Raw genomic sequence first — 20,564 nt, forward strand, 5'->3', positions numbered from 1 at the left:
AAAGAGTTTTCCTTCCTGGATCTCAGATCAGCTGGTTTTAGCACACAGTGATTCTGGCTTTGCTAGATTAGCCCAAGAGCTACAACTATTTGCACTCGCCAGTGGTGATGAACGGGGCTATTTGCTGGCTCAGTCAGGCTACAGCATGATTTGCACTAATGTCTCTGAATGAGATTAAAACTCAGGCACAAACAAACTGCCTTCGAATCGGAGCCTGAACGCTTCACTGAGAAACAAACACAAACTTAATGCGTGCTCTTATGAACACCACACATTTCTCTCACAACGGGTTTCAGAGCACAGTCACGTCGCATGCACAGTGAGACAGTGTGGTGAGGTTCCTTATGCTTACCAGAGCTTGGGTTGAGGCTTGGTCAATAGCTGCTACAGACTGCGAGGTACTGCACTCTATGTCATCTAAAGCAAGCTCTATGTTTTCCTAGATGCAGGAGGGGATAAAGGCTCAGGTTAGTAACCTACAGGGAGCAGAGGATGACATCATCAATAAATCACAAGTGCAGCTATTCAGATGTGTTATAAAATTAGACATTAATAGACTGTAGATTGGGTTGTGTAAGTGTGCATTTGGTTGTAATTAGCGTACTTATTTGATTTTGCAGAGATCTATAATTAAGGTAATTTGTCTTTGAATGTGACTCGACTACAGTGAATAAACTGGAGAGAATGGAGATTTCTAAGAGTTTGTCAGAGGGTTGGATTGATCTTTGTGGGTTCTGCAGCAGCTTTAGACGCTGCACCATCCAATCTCTGAACACGTGAATATTCATGAGAGAATTCATGTGTGTATGTGCAGGTGCTGATGCCTTATTGCTTGTATAAACATAATCTGTACATATGTTCTCAGTTACCTTTGGTGTTATGTATCCATGCAGATGGATGGAGAACTACCTCAGGTTTCAGCTTCCACCCAAAACAATGGAGTTGAACAGAATCCAAGATAATCCCCATACCTTGTTGTCAAAAGTTCTTTGCTTCCGACAGTGACAATAACTGCTGAACAACATGTTCTGTACATTATCCAGACTGTCTACATGTTTTTAGTTTTGTTATTTTATCATGAGCCCTAATGAATTTCCATTGGCCTCCGCTGTGTTGGGGTGGAGGTGGGCAAAAGACCAAGTAAACACTAAACTCTCTTCATGGGGAGATACCATAAGAAGTGAGACAATAAAATAAAAAGAAAATATATAGCTAATGTGTAATCTGCTTAATACTGTGCTCTGTCAGCTCAGCAGCACCTCCTTGTATCTCTCCAGCTCCTGGACGAAGGTGCGTTCGTGGAACAGGGTCTGCAGCCGCTCCTGGGTGTAGTTGTGGCAGAGCTCCTCGAAGGTGGCCCCCCGCTGCTGCTGAGCCAAGCGGGGGTTCTGGAAACCCGGGGTGTCCACGATCAGCAGGGAGCACAGAGAGTGCTGACTGGACTTCAGAGCTCTGAGGGACAAAAAAACGGGATTGTGAAGCTTCGGTGATGCTGCAGGTTGTTGCACGTCACATTTACAATCATATAAACACAAAGAAAATCTGTTTCAGCTTTAACACCGTTCACGTTCTGAACATCCGGACAAACAGGTGGACAAAATAAAAGAAACACCTGTGCACAGAGTTCGTGTTCAAAGCACCAGCTAATAGATAAAGTCATGAACGTCTCATGAGAGACTTTCTTTTAGACCAACGCATAAACTTTTAATTTATGGAAAGAAATGGCAGAAGTTTCTGGAGCATATCGCTGGTTCTATTAATGTGAAAATCTTCACACTTTGACTCTCAATTCTTCTTCTAAAAAAAAAAAAAAAAAAAAACACTTCATATTCATTGCCATGTTAATTAGTAATATTTTACTTGTTACTTGTTATGTACCATGTTTAATTGGAATGATATCGTGCATAACATCAGTCAGTGGAAACACAGAACATTCACAATTGTGTTTAGTTGACGTTTCTAAAAATAAATTAAATTAACTTCTATTTTTTCCAAAACTTCAGTGGGAAAAGTGAAATGACATTGAAGCAAAGTGAAATCACCAGAATTAGTTGACATGTACAACAAGTAGTTGAGGCTTCCATCTGCCAACGTTTTGAAAAGGAGTCGCACCATCAGCTTCGGTCTGAGCACTTTGACTGTGAGGTGACGTGTCATGAAAGGAGTTCAGGTACGAGTTACACCGGCTTCAGAGACGGTTTTTTTTTCATTGTAAATGGATAAAATTGCCATTTTTTTCCCACCACTCAATCAATGACAAAGTGAAAACATGTCTTTAGAAACTTGAGAAAACTGAAATCTCTCCTTTAAAAAAGTTTTATACGCTTTTTCTTTGACTCCGAACTGTGGCTTCCTGTTTGCTTTAATTAACCTTGAGATGTGTCTGAAACTCGGCTGGAGTTCACCTGTGGCAAACTGAATTGATTGTGCACCCCGTGTCAATGTTTAGAGAGAAAGAGACTTTGTGCCTGGAGCTGTCTCTGATAAACAGACATATAATGCCCGTGAATAAAACTCCCAAAAGGATTAAAAGAACATAGTAAATATAAGAATAAATAAATATAATGAGCTCTAACCTGTTAATGAGGGAGATGACGAGAGTGAAGAGCTCCGAGTAGAGTCCTGATGCCATGGCCTCCAAACACTCCAGAGCTGTGACCTTAGAGCCTGAGAGACAGAGGGTCAAGGGTCAAGAGAGGGGGGGGGGGGTTTAATCAAGCTTTTACACACCTTCTGAGCTGCTTGGCAGATAGTCGGATAGTTTTGGAACAAACAGTGAGGACATGTGAAACCTGGGAAACAACCATCGGGGTTGGCAGGTAAACCTCGAGTCTTCTTGGGTACTGACCAAATGGACTACAGACGACTGTCAAGTACCAAGATTTGGCTTCAAACATTTGGCCACATTTTTAGTTTCACATTTATTTCATTTCATTTTATCAGGGCAGGGGCTTCCTGCTACAAGCAATTCAGTATCTATCCATCATATCAGGGGCGGGGCAACAGATTTTTAGTGAAAAGCCGACATCAGTGAGCACATGATCCAACAAGGGAGATTCAGGACTCTGCAGTCTGGGTTTTTACCTGAGCTGTCACCTTGGCCGGCCTCGTCCTGCGCCCCCCTGAACGAGGTGGAATGCTGCAGTCCTTTGGTCTGGTGCTTAAAGATGGAGGAGGACAGCTCCTCCAAGGTGCAGCCCAGCAGGTAGGCCGCTTTCTGGGCCCATTCGTGACGGGCAAACTGCCGACGTCCCGCTAATAAAAAAAAAAAAAAAAGACAGTGAAAAATGTGTTCAAAATACAAGACGAGGACCTGAAGGAGACGGGTTATGAAGATGGCGGGTACAGAGACGTGAGGAGGGTCGAGGATGAACGGGGGGAGAAGAAGATGCTTAAACAGAGACGTGTGCTGGAAGAAAACTTGTGTGTGTGTAGTCGCTGTCAAGCTGCATGATGCTTGTGCGTTTTCTGAGCTATAGCTAACATGAACAGAACTGAAAATGCACCGTAAGAGAACAAAAGGAGTATCAGCCTCAGTCTTAGCCTTTAATCCAGATAAGAATTTCTCATGGCAGGTCTGTGCAGTTTTTCCAAAAGAGATATTTTCTCTGCGTTGCTGAGGGGAGTGGAAGGCGTGGGACTGTGGGATTTGTGCAGAAACTGCCGGTTAAGGTGTTAAGATTCATACCTGAGGTTGAGTTCTGCTATCAGCAGAACATTTACTCACCGAGCACTTTATCAGGAACACCTGTACACCTGCCTGTCATGCAATTATCTAATCAGCCAATTATGTTGCATTGAAGTGAATTAAAGAAAAACTCTAGAGTTTTTTTTTAATCACTGTTTTTACTCAATTCAAATCTATGGACGTCACAGCAAAAGTAAAAAAGTGTTTCCTTAATTTCATATTTTAAAAGGCATTAAAGATTATACTTTATAAAAGAACAATAATCCATCAATACATACTTCAGATTTAAAAATGGATTTACAAAAGCAGCATAAAACACTTATCAAATAAACCATTCATAAATAGATTTATTAATTCAAAATGGGAATCACATGGATTCCATCTTTAATTTCCATTTTCTTTTTCCAGCTGCTTTTCTTTTTCCTGTTAGCTAATCGATTAGCTTAGTCATTTAGCTTCCCACTCGTTAGCTCTTCAACCAATCAGAGAGCTTGTTACATCCCATGGCTAATTGGGATTGTTTAACCTGGTTTTTACCAGCAGAAACATGAGCGTGGTGATTAAAACGCATCATATGTTCATCACTGAAGGCATTTCATACAGCTAAACTGATGAGGTGGAAAACACATTGAAAACAAGACTACCAAGGCTGATTCAGACTGCTAATCACTGTGGATCATTTCCTGACTCTCAGCTGCATGAATGTCGGTATGAGAAGTGCATCTCCATTTGGTCTGGAGGCAATTCAAAGCCCATGTGTTAGACCGAACCATGGCAACATGACAGCCTGCGCAGCCAGCAAATCAAAGAGCCGAGACACAGAGCCAGTGATTCAACAGGAGCCCCTGCCAAGCAGAAACTTTGTGGGGATACAAGGGGTAAGCTGGGAAATACAAGTTCTGTAGTAGAAAGTCCAAACACTAACTAGAGAAGTGAAAATGAACAAGCGTTACTTTGCTTTTGAGACTGTGTTGTAGTGTGGCGGCGGCTCGGGAGCTGAATGTGGGCGACATGCGGAGGCATCAGACAGAGAGGAGTTTAAAAGGGACAGCAAAGTTCTGATCCCCGTGATTTTTCATCTCACAAAAAAAAAAACAAAGCAGAAAAGGGTGAGACAGGGAGAAACTGTCTGGAGGCAAACACGAAAACACAAGAGAGGAGGTGAGGAGAGGAAGGGGAGGAGAGGAGAGGAGGGGGAGGAGAAGCAGAAACAATAAAAACGCTAATGACTTAAGGCCTGGGAGGAATGATAAAGGCATTAAGACAGAAAACACAAACAAGGGAGGCTCTGAAAGAAAGTTTTTAAATGAAAAACAGTCAACAACTTGTGTGTTCTTTTTCCATTTACCTTCATCTCCGTCTGCGTTTGATAGGGCACGGCATGCAAACATGCAAGTAAAGAGAGGGGGTTAGAGATAACACAGTTCATGAATTCAGCAATTCACAGTGACAGGGAAAAAAAACATAAACATTAGTATTAAACAACACTGATAATCCACCATCATGCTTTGAGAGAGAGAGCTGAGAAGTTAGACGTGAAACCACAAGCCCCTGGTTTGTATTAGTGGATGGTAAACAGCAGCTCTATAGAGTGGCAGATCTTCAGGGGGTTTTCACAGACATGACATTTAACTCATCTGAAAGAACGTCCTCTAAATGAGCCGATATTCAATAATATCGTATATAACAATATTCCCTGCACCTAGTTTTCATGCTGTGGTTTTGGCCACCTCGCCTTAAACCACCAGCTCAGATGAATACATGTTTATATAAATATAACATTAATTATGATAATAATTAAAAAATAATCATCTACAAACTGAAGTGACTGTGTGAAGAGACGCATCAGGATCTGGGCGGTTTACCGCCTCAGCCACGGTTTCCTGCAGCTCCGGAACAAACCATTATTTGGATGAGTCGACACTGATCCGTGCGATCGAGCTCAAAAATGAAACGTGTCTGAAAAAGCTGACGACATCCAGGTCGAGACACAGCTATGAACTGTTTGAAACAACTGTGATTCTGTGCAGCCAGAAAACCCTGTCCACATACTTCTGTGTAATTTTGGTTCGGGTCTGTTTTACTTGAGTCCAACTTTGTGGCACTTTTAAAGCCTTTTCCCAGTTTGGTGTGGAAGAACTTGACTGACCTGCACTGAGCCCTGACCCCCCCCCACACACACACACACACACCCACACCCACCCCCCCCCCCCCCCACTAACACCTCTGGGTTGAACTGGAAGGCTGACAGAAAGCCAGGCAGGAACATCACTGAAGCAGTGGAGCAAATCTCCTTGCAGCCAGGTTCCTGAATCCGGTGAAAACACTCTTGAAATCTCTGACAGATATCTCATAACCTGGACAAATAAAACCACAACTATCTGCATGGCTAGAGACCCCCAGAGCAAGGAAACACTTTTTGTAATCTGACCCTTTAAATTGGCGCAGCAGGAGCTGAAAAATCAGCCAGTTTAAACAGCCTCTAATGGTCTTGGTCCTGAGCTGATGCTGCCGTCTTCATGCCGACTGGGAGTGTGTGCATTCAAATGTCAAGTCTGACACCTAGTGGCAGTTTGTAGATTGTTTTTTTTTTTTTTTTTACCTGTGTGAAATGGATTTGCATTCAATTCTGCAGTTTCTGGTGAACTGAGCTGGGTCATGTTGTCATTAATGTTGAGGTAATGAGGTGAGGGGCATGAATACACGGCTGGCAGGACCAAGTAATTTGCTGAGTATAAATGGATAAACTGAGTGTTCAGAGACGGTGATATGAAAATAAAAAAATAAAAGACCTCAATTTTTCCCTCAAAATATAACTGACTTGAAAATGTGAATAGGTTTTATTTACAGCGTAAAAAAAAACAAACTGAAATTACAATCAAGAAGAAGCACATTAAGGCAACAAGTCAACATCAACCAGTTTCAGAATAAGAGGTCCCACACAGGAAAAACATCCTCTGGTAAGAACGGCTTCACAATAAGAGCTTCCCAGTTCTGCTATTATTGTTATAATATATATATATATATATCTGTTATAATTTTTACATGTTGTGAATTTTACTTTTGTTTTAATAGTTAATTTAACATCTGTACGGGGGACGACAGGAAATTAGCATTTTGGCTAAAACTGGCACATTTACAGGGATGTTTATTAATGTGTTGTACAATAAATTAAATATATAAATAAATATTAAAAGGATTCTTTGAAAAGTCTGAACACCCAGCGATTCCCAATTCAAACTTCTTCTCCTCTGCAGAAACCAGAGACCAACATTTCTCTTGATGTGCCTAATGAGTGGTGAAGTGAGCTTTAATGTCCGGTATCTTTCAACTGTTCATTTCATTTAAAAGCCTTGCAGGACGAGAGTAAATGGACTTCACAGTGCTTTAGCGCTTTAGTTAATCTTTCAGTATTTTAGTATAAGAAAATGTATGTTCCTTTGGGCCCTTGTGCCTTTTCTGCTTTACCTGTCACACAGTGAAGTACCACGCACAAGTTCGGTGTCTGTGTTCTCATCATGTAACGACCTGTCAGGTAATGAGACGTCACGAGCTCTCGATGTGTCGGTCAGTTGGGAGTTTCCTACCTTTAGTGGCTCCTGCGGCCCCCAGGTGGTAAATGGACCCCAGGATGAGCCAAAGGGCCTTCTGCTCTTCGCTGGAGATGCCCAGCACCTTCATGGCTGCCTGCAGCTTGGTGAACTGCTGCGCGGCTCGCTGCTTGTCCTCAGGCTGGAGGAGATCAGACCAAAAACGTTACTGATACCTCAGGGGAAGGCGAAACTTCTATTCAATTGAACCTCATCTGAAATGTTGATTTCTGTTATGGGTCATCGGGAGCAAAATGAATATCAGCTGATACGTCTCTGGGTTTTTTAAACTCTCAAATATCAGTATCAGTGTCGGTCGGGCTGTAATACAGGACGCAGGAAAAAGACATTAAGGAAATACGAAACGAAACCATGACAACAGGCTCACTTCAGTGCGATTACCTTCGACTGTGGAACGATCCCAAAAGCGCTGTTCTCGGCCAGGTGGTTAAAGTGCAGCTCGGTTCTGGAAGAGAGGGTAGAGGTGTTAAAGGTCAGAAAGCTCCTCTGTGCCTGTGAAATGACGGCGCCCGTGGCTGTTTGAATTGAACCCTTATAAGGAAGGAGCACTAGTTCCACATCAGCTGTTTCCATCGACATAAACTGATGTTTTTAAGACCTGATAGTCAAAAGGAGGTTTTATTGACCAGCTGATTACAGGTACACCACCGCTCTGTCCCCACCTGCTGCACTGCGTTTACCCTCTGCCATTTTATTTGAGTGCAAAGTGTGACATGTTTTGCACTAGACCTTTAAACATTCTTACAAAGAAGGTCAAACCTGATTCGTGAAATCATCTCCACAAATTTTACTGGAAGTTGAAAAAGAAGAGCTAGAGAGAGTCACCTCAGGGTGCTGTCAGCTCCAGCCATCATGTAGTAGAAGATGTTGAAGGTGGACTCTCCCTCGGGTCGCCTGCTCACCCTCAGTTTCTCCAGCAGCATCGTCTGAGCAGGAGGAGACAACAAGAGTCAGTGTGTGTGTGTGTGTGTGTGTGTGTGTGTGTGTGTGTGTGTGTGTGTGTGTGTGTCACCTGGATGGAGGCGGAGGCCACCTGCCCGGCCTGGTCAAAGTCGAGGGACACTACGTGGGAGAAGTGGCTGGCGTTAGTGTTCATGGAGGTGGAGCTGTTGCCAAAAGCTTCCAGGATGGTGTAGACGGCCTGCCACTTCTCAGCTGTGTCACACACACACACACACACACACACACACACACACACACACACACACACACACACACACACAAAAAACAAAACACAAAAACACACATTTCAGGACAGAGTCATGACGGTAGTAAGTCTGGAGCAGCTAATCATACACTGCTCTGTAACCTCGACCGCTTGTGATCAGCATGGAGAATAAAACACTAAATCATTTCTGTTTATTGCAACATGGGAAATATTTTAATAGTTCAGGAAAAGAAAACACAGGTAACTGTCTGCTGTAAAAATCCCTCACAGTTTCAACTTTGACCTCATGTACCTGCCACAGTTGTGCACACACAGTTTTCCCTCCAAATAAAGTGGTTTAAAAAAATCTACAACTACACTTCAGAGTCCGTCAGACTCCCCCCCACCCCCCCTTTCCCGTCTGCAGGCTCACCAGAGAAGATTTTGCCCGTGCTGCCGGCGATGGAGACCAGATACTGGAGCAGGTGCTGGCAGTTGGTGGTCTTGCCGCTGCCAGACTTTCCCAGCAGCACGATGGACTGATCCTGCCGGGTGGTGAGCAGGTTGCGGTACGCCGACTGAGCCACGGAGTAGATATGAGGAGCCGAGTCCTCGCGCCGGCAGCCTTTGAACATGTGCATCACCTGATGGGGGAGGAAGAGAGGCGGCGGAGGGAGATACGCACAGCGGGGGAAGGAGAAGAAGGACAGTGACAAAAACAGAGAGGAAATAAATCAAAAGTTAGATGTATGAGACACCGCTGAAAGAAGACACCGTCCAACACACAGTCGCCGTAGTTACGATAAAAATATATTTAGAAATAGATAATGTTTCTACGGAAGCCCAGAGCGCCAAGTGTTTTTTTTTGGGTTCGTTTTTGTAAAGCTCCTTCCAGCATTACGTCCTATGTCTCCTTCATGTCACACCTGTTTTTTGTTACGTAATGTCACCAAAAAAGGAATGAAATTTTTGAAATAAATTATTAAATAAATAAATAAACTATACTATAAAAATACTCATTTTGGCCAAAGGAGGCTGTAAAAAAAACTTTTGTTTTTGTAATACTCGTTTCGGCCACAAGAGGCTGAAGTGCGCCCCAGTCTACTACCCAAGTCTAAACAGGACTGAAAGTACATTCATGTTTTTTTTTGGGTGATTTTTAATGTCTCCATGTTCTCTAAACACAAGGTTCATATATTGAGTGTTAGCGAGTTATGTAAAATTACTGCCATGTCTTTCTTTTGAGTCTTTCAGCCAGAAACGCTTCAGGAAGTCAGGAGAGATCGTATAAAGAGCTGCAAAGCCCGTGTAATCTGCAGGTCACAGTTTAACACGGGACTTTCACTGGAGTTTGAATCTTGAATATTTATTGACAATTTAAATGAACCTGTCGCTCTAAAAGCCAGTGGTATAAACACAGTACGCTGCCGTTGTGGCCCCAGTCATCGGCCCTCAGCTTACCTTCTCAGAGTACATGGAGGGGGTGCTGAGGGGGTTGATGACCACCATGTTGGGTCCGGCGTAGGTGTGAATGAGGTTGCCTCCGTAGCGCTGCCTCAGACAGTTCATCACGCTGGATTCATTCAGATAGAGCAGCGAGGCCAGGTCCTCGGATCGGTCGTACGATGGAGGGTTGGCCTGCGCACGGAGAGAGAGAGAGAGAGAGAGAGATAATGACGGGATTCAGCTACCAACGGATAGATGAGTGACCTTTAACCTTGTCACGGGGGAAAACCCTGGACTATTAGTGTGAGGTGAAGTTAGCCTGAGGTCTGGTGGTGCTGTAAAATGATCCAGGGACAAAACTGCGTCTGGTTTCAAGCGGTTAAGGGTCAAGCAGGTGGCTTCAGCACGGAGAGGCACTGTCTGGGGAAACACCAGAGGAAACTAGCAGATGCTTGTCGTGCTGAACTTCCTCTTAAATTTTAAACCTAAAGTCTTAAATCAAACTGAGCTTCTCAATGGGAACCGACTCACACTGGTTCGCTACCGTTATCTCCCACTCACCTTTTCTATGTCGTCTTCATCCACATCCAGTACTGTCCCATCATGCTCCAGTTTGATTTTGACCTTGCCCTCTGGCAGGGCGCCGGCCTCCGTCTTCACCACGGTGGCTGAGCAGAGAGGAGACAGGAAACACAGACAGCTGTTAGCATCTGTTTATCTTAAACGGGCTAATCAAAGTCAAAACCAAAGCAGGACTAGTTTATGATTTTCTTTCAAATAAAACTTTGAACTCCTATTTAACACTTTAAACATATAATTATTAATTATTAAAAAAAAACAATGGCAACATAAGCAGGTGAATATCTAGTTTCAGACAGTAATAAATAAACAGTAAAGCTAGTGTATCTTCAAAGCTTTCTCCATGAAAGTGATAAAAGAATTTGGATCTTTTTATTTCTTTTGTTATTTGTTCTCTCTTTTATTTCGTTCATCTGCGACTCCTCCACAGTTCATATAATACATAACGATACCAGTGAATATATCTGGTTATTATCCCTCTACAATTCAGATAAGTTACAAATTACTACAAAATATAAACACATTTATAAATTAATTTAAATCCTATTACTTATGACACAGATTTGCAGTAACAAGATTATATTTAAGTATTTCAAATGGGATTTGTTTTTAAAACCTCAAATTTATTCACTTGTTATTGTTTCGCAGCTGAATGATGATGATGATGACGAAGATGGCGCTACATATACATAAAAGTCAAGTAATCAGGTCTCACCCAGGGAGAAGCCATCTTTGTGGACAAGCCAGACTTTCTCTGATCCATACCAGGCTTGTTCAGCTGCGATCTGCTCCTCTGTCTTCACCTGGCGGACAGAGAGGATGAGGAAGAACAATGACTGGGCGGCAGGTGAGGAGGAAGATGATCACTGTCAAGTCACATCACTGGACCACTCAAGAGTCACACTCGGTCTCTGTGGAACCGCCAGCGTTTCCACTTTGATACCAGCACATGCTGAAAGGTTATGGAGGCAAAGGCCTTGTCAAGATGAAGACCATGCAGTGGATGACAGCGGACTCAAAAGGTCTCACAGTCCTCTGAGCTCCGCATGCTCCTTCAGGGTGGTGTGTGAGTGTGTGTGTGACTGTGTGTGTGTGTGTGTGAGGAACTTCAAACCAGAAACACTCAATATAACAAGTGTCAGGGGTGTGTGAGAGAGAGAGAGAGAGAGAGAGAGAGAGAGAGACAGAGACAGAGAGAGGGGTTCAACAGGAACCTGGTGACCACAATAAAACTGGAATAAACAATCAAACTCAAATAACAAAAACAAGCAAATAAACAAGAGAAATGAAGATAATTTTGGGATGCAAACCCAAAGAACAAATCAAGTCATAACTATTTATGACTACTTTAAATGGGAAAAGTAAAGAACTTCACAAGCAAAAGGAAAAGGGGGGGGGGGGGGGCACAGCACAGCACAACACTCCACAGTGCAGGTGAACACGGGACGAGCTGGTGGTGAGTTACACTCGGGGCACAGTGCAGGCCAGACCTGAGACTGCTTAGCTGCAGCATGAGACGCCTGAAGGAGGGCCACAGGATCCTCTTCCACTGATCCCTGGTGATTTGTCCAGCATGAGGAGGTCAAAGGTCACAGTTATATATGAGCAAGACACGCATGCAGATACATGTAATCTGTTATTTTTATCCAGCACATGTGAGAAGAGAAATCCGGTTTACTCTGTGAGGGCCTGTTATCATCCACTGATTCAAAAGATTTACATTTCCCATCACAGACCAATGGATGCACCTGAACGCCACACAGCACTCACACAGATACCGCTTCACATGCATGACCACACACATATATATATATAAACCACTGCCTCACTATGACCAATCTTCAATTCTTCAGATACAAATCCCATGCAGGTTACGTCTATCTTTCAGCCCGATGTGTTGTGAAAAGAAGCATCGACGTCACGCCAAATTGTAGCTCATGTTGATGACGATCAAATGACCTCAACAGTGTGAATTACTCAGCTTTTGAATAATTCACACTGTTGTTGACTTCAGCGGTCGACGATGGGTTTGGGTTTTCTGTAAAAAGAGAACTGTCAATGTCACCCTCTGTGTTTCCAGTACAAACAGAAGTTCAGGACATGTTTCGCCTCGTTCAGCACAAAGACTTAAAGGTCCCATATTTTACACATCTCCTGTGTTTTATTTTGAAGTGTTGATCAATAAGAAGATATATTTGTGGTTTTAAGTTTTACATCTCCTCTCTCAGGCTTCTCTCTGGAGCTCTAGTAACAACAGGTCGGTGAGCCAATCAGAAGAGAGGAGGCTCTGAGCCTCTAAATCCTGCAAGTGTTGGATGGTGGGTCCAGGTGGGCGGGGCTTGGTGACTGCTTCGTTGTGACATCACAAAGTTCCAGAAGTCCTGACAGCTGGTTTTAAGGCTCAGTTTCTGAATACAGGCCCCCCCACACAAGGCTAATCATGTCCGACTCTTATCTCTGTACTGGAATTAAATTAGTATCAACATCCCAAGACCATTGCCTGAAGTTACTGTCACACACAATTCTTTAACGTGTCTTTTCAAATACTGAAATGTTTAAAATGAAAAGAAAATGTTTCCCCCTCAATTTCATCCATTGCAACACATGACAAAAATCTCAAGTGGAATCTGATCAGTTAAATCGTGGTGAATCATGTTACGGGTTTGATTAACGCTGATCAGATGTGTGTTTTTTGTATTGGTCACAGTCTAATGCAGATGTTGGAAACACTGCAGACAGGGGAATTTGGGTAAAAAGGGAGGGAAAGGAAAAAGCATTGCAGGTGTTATACTCCACACAAGTACAAATTCCAGCCAGGGGGCCCCAGAGGAAGGACTGCTGTACCTGGAGGGAGCCCTGGGGCTGCGGGGCCGCAGGGGCGGGGCTTGGACAGAGGACGAAACACTGACTGCCGGCTCCAGCTTAGCCACAAAGCAACCAGAGAGACAGCGACAGCCAGCGAGTGCAGTGTGAGTAAAGCATGGAGAGAAGGAGAGAGAATGAGGGAGAAGGGGAGAGGGGAGAAGAAGACAAGGTCAACGTGGAAATATGAGCATGAAAACAAAAAACTGGAGCATAATGGAAAAGTGAAAGTGGCTTTGAAATAAGTAACCATGGGGTGGAAGGACGAAGGGATTAGTGAAACGTTACTTGAGAGAGAACGACATGCTTTCAAGCTGGAGAACAGAGTCAGAATGGAGAAAGTAAATCATCACTAAATGGTTAAGTACCGAGCTCTCAACCACAGCACTGTGGAAATCAATCTAGAGGCGGGTTATGGTTGTGACAATAAGTGCTGTTACATAAGGGGCTTGTACACCCAGTTCGAAGTTTACAAGCCTATTGAACCTATTCTGACAGCTGAGGCCAGCCAATAGACTACAGACTTTCAGAGTAAAAGTCATGTTTGTATTTCTACTATTTTGTTGAAAAAGAAACATTCAATTACAGAGATTAAAATTCTGTGACGTGTAAATACATTCACACTGTCAGACGCCGTCAGCTTTCTGCAACAGTGTTCTGGTTTCCTTCCCTCCTCCTTGTTCTGCTCGGTGTTTAAAACATTCAGGCAGCAGCTTGTCGTTTTTCAGCCTTTCGGCATTTGGATCAAGTAGCTTGTAGAAGTAGGGGTGTGTCAGATTTAGCAGCCTACAGCTGTTACTTCAATGTGTCAGATAAAGAGTGTATTCACTCAACATTTTTAGGTAAGTAAACCATCAAAATGTCAAACTCAGTATCGAAAGATTCTTGGATGGGATCAAAGGGAAACAAATTTTCCAATAAGTCTACCAAAGCAAGCCAAGGGAAGGAGTCCAAATCTTCAACTGGGAAACTGAGATCAGCCATAGTTGACAGATAAGTAAAATGGTAACGGGTAAGTAAGTAAGATAAGTGTGGGATGAAACCCAGAGAATCAGAATTAGAGAAATAAAGGTTAGAGGAAACCAAGCCAGGAACCAGCAGAGGGCAGAACATGCAGACACCATGGTAACACCTTCCTCTGCTGTATGTCTCTGTGAGTAAACACCAGTAACCAATGAGCATGGTAGGCATGGTGATTAATTGGTGTAACATCGACAGACAAACATAAAACCCAGAGAAGACATCAACAATATACAGATGGACAGCCGGGCGATTTACAGGGGCACCGAAGATCCTCATCAGCCGTCTCTGAGCCTCCTCGGTGGGACTGAGCGGTGCCTCCTACAGGTCAAAGCAGCAAGCAACACATTGACACTGAAGCCCACTGATACAGATGAAGCAAAGCCTGTGACTACACACAAACTAAAAGTTTTAAAAACACATTGATATGCGATTTACTCCTCTTACAAATCAAAGACCCTGTCAGCCACAGCGGTCTGAAATCGTGCTTCTTACAGGAAACTCAGTCTGCACACACACACACACACACACTTCCTGTCGTCAACATGACCAGTGGCAGTTTGGATTACTGTGCAATCTGATTTTTAAAAAGCCAATGTTAAGGAGAAAATGCAGGAAGGTGCTTCAAACAGCATGCACACAAGAAAATCAATGGATTCCACACACGACATAATACAATTTTCTGGTTAAGCGAAAAATATTTGTTAGATTTGCATCAAATCAAGCCAAGCAAGTGACAAAATACCCCTTCAACCAGAGGGCAAACACCCAACCCTAATCCAACACACATATTTATCCTGCACCGAGGTGAAACAAGATTTGTCTGTACGATCTACTACAGCCCTCCTCCAAAATACCACACAGTAAACGGTAAGCTTTGGGAATGTAGCAGTGGATTCTCTGTCCTGAGGTAAACTAATACCCAGTCTTGGTCTTGACCGCACAGCTCTACTGAAACCGTGTCGGCCATCTGTGAACTTCCTGGAGAGTAGTGCTGCATGGCTTACCGCAAACACCTCTGTAGTCTCTAACAAATAAACAATGACCTCGTTCTTGAAGCCACACTGACAGACATATTGCATACAGTTTTTGTCTGAAGGTTCTTTGATAATAGTTATTATAGGAAAAGACGTGGAGTCATTAAAATAAAGTTTATCCCCCTTTGGGAGCAAAATGTTATCAGCAAAAGTTTGTGGGATTCCAGCCATTATTTTACAAGACTCACAACCAGGTGGGAAGCACCAATGTTTATACCGTATTCCACGGTAGTCTGCTAGTCTTATCTTACTCTAGTTTAGTTTAGCAGCTGCCCAAACCAACATCTTTATGACTCTGGGACCTTAATCTGACCCAAGCTTATTTCTTTGCTTTATTTGATTGATTACTGACCTTTAATTCTAATGCAAAGCCTCGGCTTCACTCTTTTCCTTTAACCACTGTGCATGGGGAATCAACTTTCAACACATCGCTCACGGATGCCGAAACCCTTTCTTGTTCTGTACGGAAGTTTCGGACAGGTGAACAGGTGGACAGCAAATGAACCAAGTGGCATCACCAACCTTTGGATCTGCCACCATTGGCTCAAAAGAAAAACATTTCCCCAGTGAACTCTTCCCTCGTTAGCATGAAGAAAGGTCATTAATATTTCACATTAGTTCCACAGTTTGTGCTTTCAGTGGCTATCAAGTGACTGTAGAGCCGTGCCACACCGAGGTTACACACTTGCGTGGAGTCTGCAAATAAACACCTCGGTGCTCTTTTATTTCAAACATGCATTTCAAACGGCCATGCATTTTCCACACCAATGTCTCAAATGTTGACCAGACATGCGAAGTGTGGACGCTGTACTGTACCTCTTGTTGACTGACAGTAGGCTGTTGAATGCGAGTGACTCCCGGAGGGGGAGACAGTGGACCAGGAGTGGGACGGGGAGGACTCACGGGAGTTGCGAGTTGAGGAGTTTTAAGGGCTGGGATGAAACGTGGTGTCGGAGAGAGGGGGGAAGATTTTGGGGCAGCTGAGGTGGTAGAAGGTGGATTTGCTGGGGCGGGTTTTGTGTCAGCAGCTGGTTTAGGTTTAGGTATGAAACCAGGAGGTGGAGACATGGGTAAGGGCTTGGAGGCAGGGATAAAGCCAACAACCGGAGGGAGAGATGAAGGTCTGGAATGAGTGGATTTGGAAGAAGCCGGAGCTGTTGGTTGGGGCGAAGCCTTATTGGTTGGGATTTCAGGAGCCATGGGAGATTTGACCCTCTGTAAAACTGGAGCAGAACTTGTGAGTTTCTGATTGACTTCCTGTGGTTTTGTGGTAGGCTTCTCCTCTTTGTGCTCCTCCTTTGTTTCTTCCTGCTCAACCTTTTCTACCATCTTCTCATTTTTCTTCTCCAACTCTATTCTTTCAGGTCGTTCCTCCTTCTGTACTCGCGGGCGGGGCTCCCGTGTTCTGCCTCGGATCATGAGGTTCTTCAATCCTCGTGAAATGTCGTCTTTTTCTTCTGTTTTGATGACGTCGTGTTTGAACAAGAACCCTGACATCATGGGGGCTTTAGACTTGGACACTGGAGCTGGTGCAGGCGCTGCTTTAACTGGTTCAGCTGCAGGCTTGGCTGCTTCTGGAGATTTGTCCGCTGGTTGTGTTCGCCCAGTCGTCTCGGCCTCTTCTGTGGGCAGCACCTTCCGGACAACGCTACGAACCACTTTTACTACTTTCCTACGAGTCAGACCCTGGTCATCTGTAGCATCCATCTGGTTGGTGCTGGTTGGTGCTGGAAGTCTGGCGTTACTGTTGGCGGTACCATTGACCACGCTTTTACCCATTATGCCATTTTGCTTTCGCTCACTGTTCGTATCTGGCTCTGGGCTTAGAGAAGCTTTTGGTGTTTCAGGGCTCTTAGATTGCTCTCCCGTCTTTGACATTGGCTCCGGCACTTTAACAGGACTCCTGAATTTAGGTGGGGAGGGACTCCTGACCCGGGTTAATGACTCCGTAGGGGAAACAGGTGAGGGACTTTTTGCCCGGAATAACCCCCTGCCAGGGTCTAGAGCTGGCACTGACTTGGCTCGGTTGGGCACCCCATCACTGTCTGACTACTCATAGAGAGGAAAGAGGGGAAATATAAGGATGAGAATAAAGTATGAAAATCCAAGCAGCAAAAATAAAAAATGATCCATTTGATATAGTACATTTAAAGACATGCTGATCAAGGAACATCAAGCACACAACTCCACATGTCACAAACAACTCTTAATATCCAGGTCTACAAAAACTGCCACAAACTGCAGATATATTCTTTCAAGCACAAGCAACATATTTCTACAGACACAGTACACCTCCATGACTCCAGAGTCTGGAAGGCCTGGTTCCCTGGATGATTTTAACTGTTCAAAAATCCTTTCAACGAAGTGATTTACTATTCTCAGTCTCAAGTCAGTCAGTGAGCCTCATGGAGGAACCACTTGTACAAACATACTTTCTCTTAAGTGACATGTACAAGAGCTGGATTGATCCCTGGCTCTAAACACGACTCTGATGACCAGAGATATACATGTATGTATGTTCCCATGTGAAACCTGAAAGGATAATATTTACTTACACTTGGGCTGCCTGGCTTGTTCTCGTCTTTGATCTAAATATATCGATATGAAGAAGGAAACCAGATCAAAACCTTGATACGATGTAGAGTTGTTTTCCATTACACAACCATGCAAGCCTCAAACATGCAAAGTTTCTGTGAGCCATGATTTGCATAAAAATAAGTTTTGCACTGAACATTTGTTTCTTCAGATAAAAACACGCTTTTCAAAAACTAAAAACTGGAAATACACTGCTTAAGCTCAGGTGGTAAAAAGTCACAGCAAATTGGTAACTACCAGGGGTGGAAGGAACATCGAGTCTCATTAGTTGTTTTTTGAATATGTTTAAGAATCATTTTACTTTTAAGTATTTCTTATCTCAGGTATTGCACGATGAACCAGGCGAGCATGGAACAAAATCTGGAGAGGAGAAACACTCAGCTCTCAGCTCCCAGCGTAGACACATGTTCTAGATGTGTACATTGACTGAGTGTCAGGGGATTGAGAGGCGCATTCACACCTGGGGCCAGTAGTAACAGTTTGTGAACAGTATGAAAACTGCAATAAACAATGCAATAAAAAGCGTGGAGTCACTATGGGGCAGTGGTTAAGATTAGCATGACCTCAGCAACAGGTGCATGCCGAGTCTGGCTAAAAGCTAAATGCTAAAAATGCTCATGGTGGATCGCAGAGCCGTCAATTCTACGTTACTGTACAACGGATGAGTACGACAACAAATCACTGATTCTTGGAACTCACTGTCCAGAGGGAGACGTCAACAACCACTGCGTTACCTAGCAACGTGGCATTTTGTGTGCACGACATGACATAAGTCCTCCAACCTGAATACAGGTCGTTTGTCCCTTCCCCCGGATATGACCCGTAAGAGCGTATCAGCTGCAGGAGTACTGGACCTTCGTTGGGGAACACGCTCACTGTTTTGTTAGGTTTACAACAATTAATCCAAATCACAGTATATTTGATCTTTTTTTTCAGCAAAAATTACATGTAAAAAATTACCATTCCCACTAAAAACATGTCTCATTTCGCAATATCAGATTTTTTTGCATCGTTCAGCCCCAAGTTTAGGCACAAAAACTACTGAGGATTAGGAAGAGGTCACAGTTCCAGTTACAATAACTACTTCCTCAAGTTTAGAGGACCTCTGTCGTCATGGTAACAATAATCTACCTTTTTTTTTTTACCTTCTTTCCCCCCTTTTAAAAATGCACATTTCAACTGACTGACTTTTTACTTTTATCTGAGAAAATTTTTACACAGGTGATTTTACTTCCTATTAACAGCACTTCTTTTTTACCTGAGTCTAATTTTCCAGTACTCTTTCCACCTCTGGTAATTATTGTAACACATATACATGAGAGTGAAATGCATCGAATTCTTAGTGTGACACACACAAAAGGCCACACGTGTTAAGACCCAGTGTAAAAGGCTGTAACACCATGCAGAGTGTTGTATGAAATGTCCAAATGAGACTTCCCTTTTGCTCCCAGAAGGAAAAGCGAGATGAGAATGCCATGTTTGCTGATTTGCTCTCATGGGCTGTGATTGATGAGATGAGAGCAGCGGCGGCAGCAGGAGGAGGAGGAGGAGGAAGAGGAGGAGGATGTGGAGGGAAGCTAGGAGAGGAAGAATGGTGAGAATACACAGGGACAGACGAACAGACATTAGGACCTTCAGGTGAGCAGAAAACGTTTCTATCTAGGCAAAGCAATGAAGAGGAGATTAGAACAGGAGACGGTTTAGAGAAATGACAACACGTCCCACAGGAATCCAAGATTTTACTCGAACAACACCTCTGGAAACCTCTTTTTAAATGGTAAACAGAAATACAATCACACTAGTGAGCTGATCTCAACCCTGGAGCACGAACACAATGTCAAACGTCCTCAGAAGATGACGCACCAGAGACCAGACCATCACCATCCCCCCAAATTACTGCAGAGGATTATTTTAAAACTGTGTGGAGACAATTTTAATGTTTAATCCGTTTCTCTACATGGTGGTAAACTGATCGACCTACTACAAACTTAAACCCACCTCTGAACTCCGAGTGTTTCATGTTCAATGGATGTTACGTTGTGCAAACTGTCACTGTCAACTGCTTTCACCTGAATAACTTCTGTATAGATCTGATTTAAAGTGACTTTGATGTGATCGATCCTTTCCGCACCATCAACAGACACACACCTTGGTACTACTTGCTCAGGGAGTTGCTTCACTGTCTTCTTGTTTTTTAAAATTGACAATAAAGATATAAAATGATTTATAAAACTGTGGACACACACGCCTCCACACAATCAGCTTGAATAGGTGTGTGTGTGTGTGTGTGTGTGTTTGTGTGTGTGTGTGTGTGTGTGTGCGCACACTTTGCCAAGCCTCATATCACAGTTACAGGGTCAATGCAGATCCCTCATGAATATTGATCTGGTTCCTGCGGAGAACATTATGTGTCGGCGGCGTAACAAACAAAACAAAGCTGTCGAGGCTGCAGCAGCTGTTAATGCAACAAATGGGACGATTCCACGAATTTAAACGAAGCTGTCAGACACGGAGGAGGACGCCTTAAACACTTGGATACTGGACGACGGAGGGACAGCGGCGCGGCTGTCGGTGTTTGT

General features: G+C 43.6%; 1 protein-coding gene across 10 annotated transcripts in view; it reads right to left on the reverse strand.

Moving 5' to 3' along the window:
- Positions 1 to 20,564, reverse strand: part of myo18ab (myosin XVIIIA b) — a 107,369-nt gene that overhangs the window by 60,070 nt on the left and 26,735 nt on the right. For 3 of the 10 annotated variants that reach the window (XM_056374956.1, XM_056374950.1, XM_056374951.1), the window contains 12 exons: positions 11,187 to 11,274; positions 10,454 to 10,560; positions 9,908 to 10,084; positions 8,880 to 9,090; positions 8,312 to 8,454; positions 8,125 to 8,225; positions 7,681 to 7,744; positions 7,276 to 7,420; positions 3,085 to 3,255; positions 2,577 to 2,667; positions 1,260 to 1,452; positions 353 to 439 (listed from right to left, as the gene is read on the reverse strand). In XM_056374956.1, the coding sequence (XP_056230931.1) occupies positions 353 to 439; positions 1,260 to 1,452; positions 2,577 to 2,667; positions 3,085 to 3,255; positions 7,276 to 7,420; positions 7,681 to 7,744; positions 8,125 to 8,225; positions 8,312 to 8,454; positions 8,880 to 9,090; positions 9,908 to 10,084; positions 10,454 to 10,560; positions 11,187 to 11,274 (1,578 nt within the window). Of the gene's footprint in view, positions 1 to 352; positions 440 to 1,259; positions 1,453 to 2,576; positions 2,668 to 3,084; positions 3,256 to 7,275; positions 7,421 to 7,680; positions 7,745 to 8,124; positions 8,226 to 8,311; positions 8,455 to 8,879; positions 9,091 to 9,907; positions 10,085 to 10,453; positions 10,561 to 11,186; positions 11,275 to 11,961; positions 12,028 to 16,206; positions 17,444 to 17,945; positions 17,990 to 20,564 lie in introns of those variants that run through there. The other 7 variants (XM_056374954.1, XM_056374949.1, XM_056374953.1 and 4 more) reach the window with 5 other exon arrangements.

Source organism: Seriola aureovittata, chromosome 4, assembly GCF_021018895.1.
Source record: "Seriola aureovittata isolate HTS-2021-v1 ecotype China chromosome 4, ASM2101889v1, whole genome shotgun sequence".
In the NCBI taxonomy this organism is placed as follows: Eukaryota; Metazoa; Chordata; class Actinopteri; order Carangiformes; family Carangidae; genus Seriola; species Seriola aureovittata.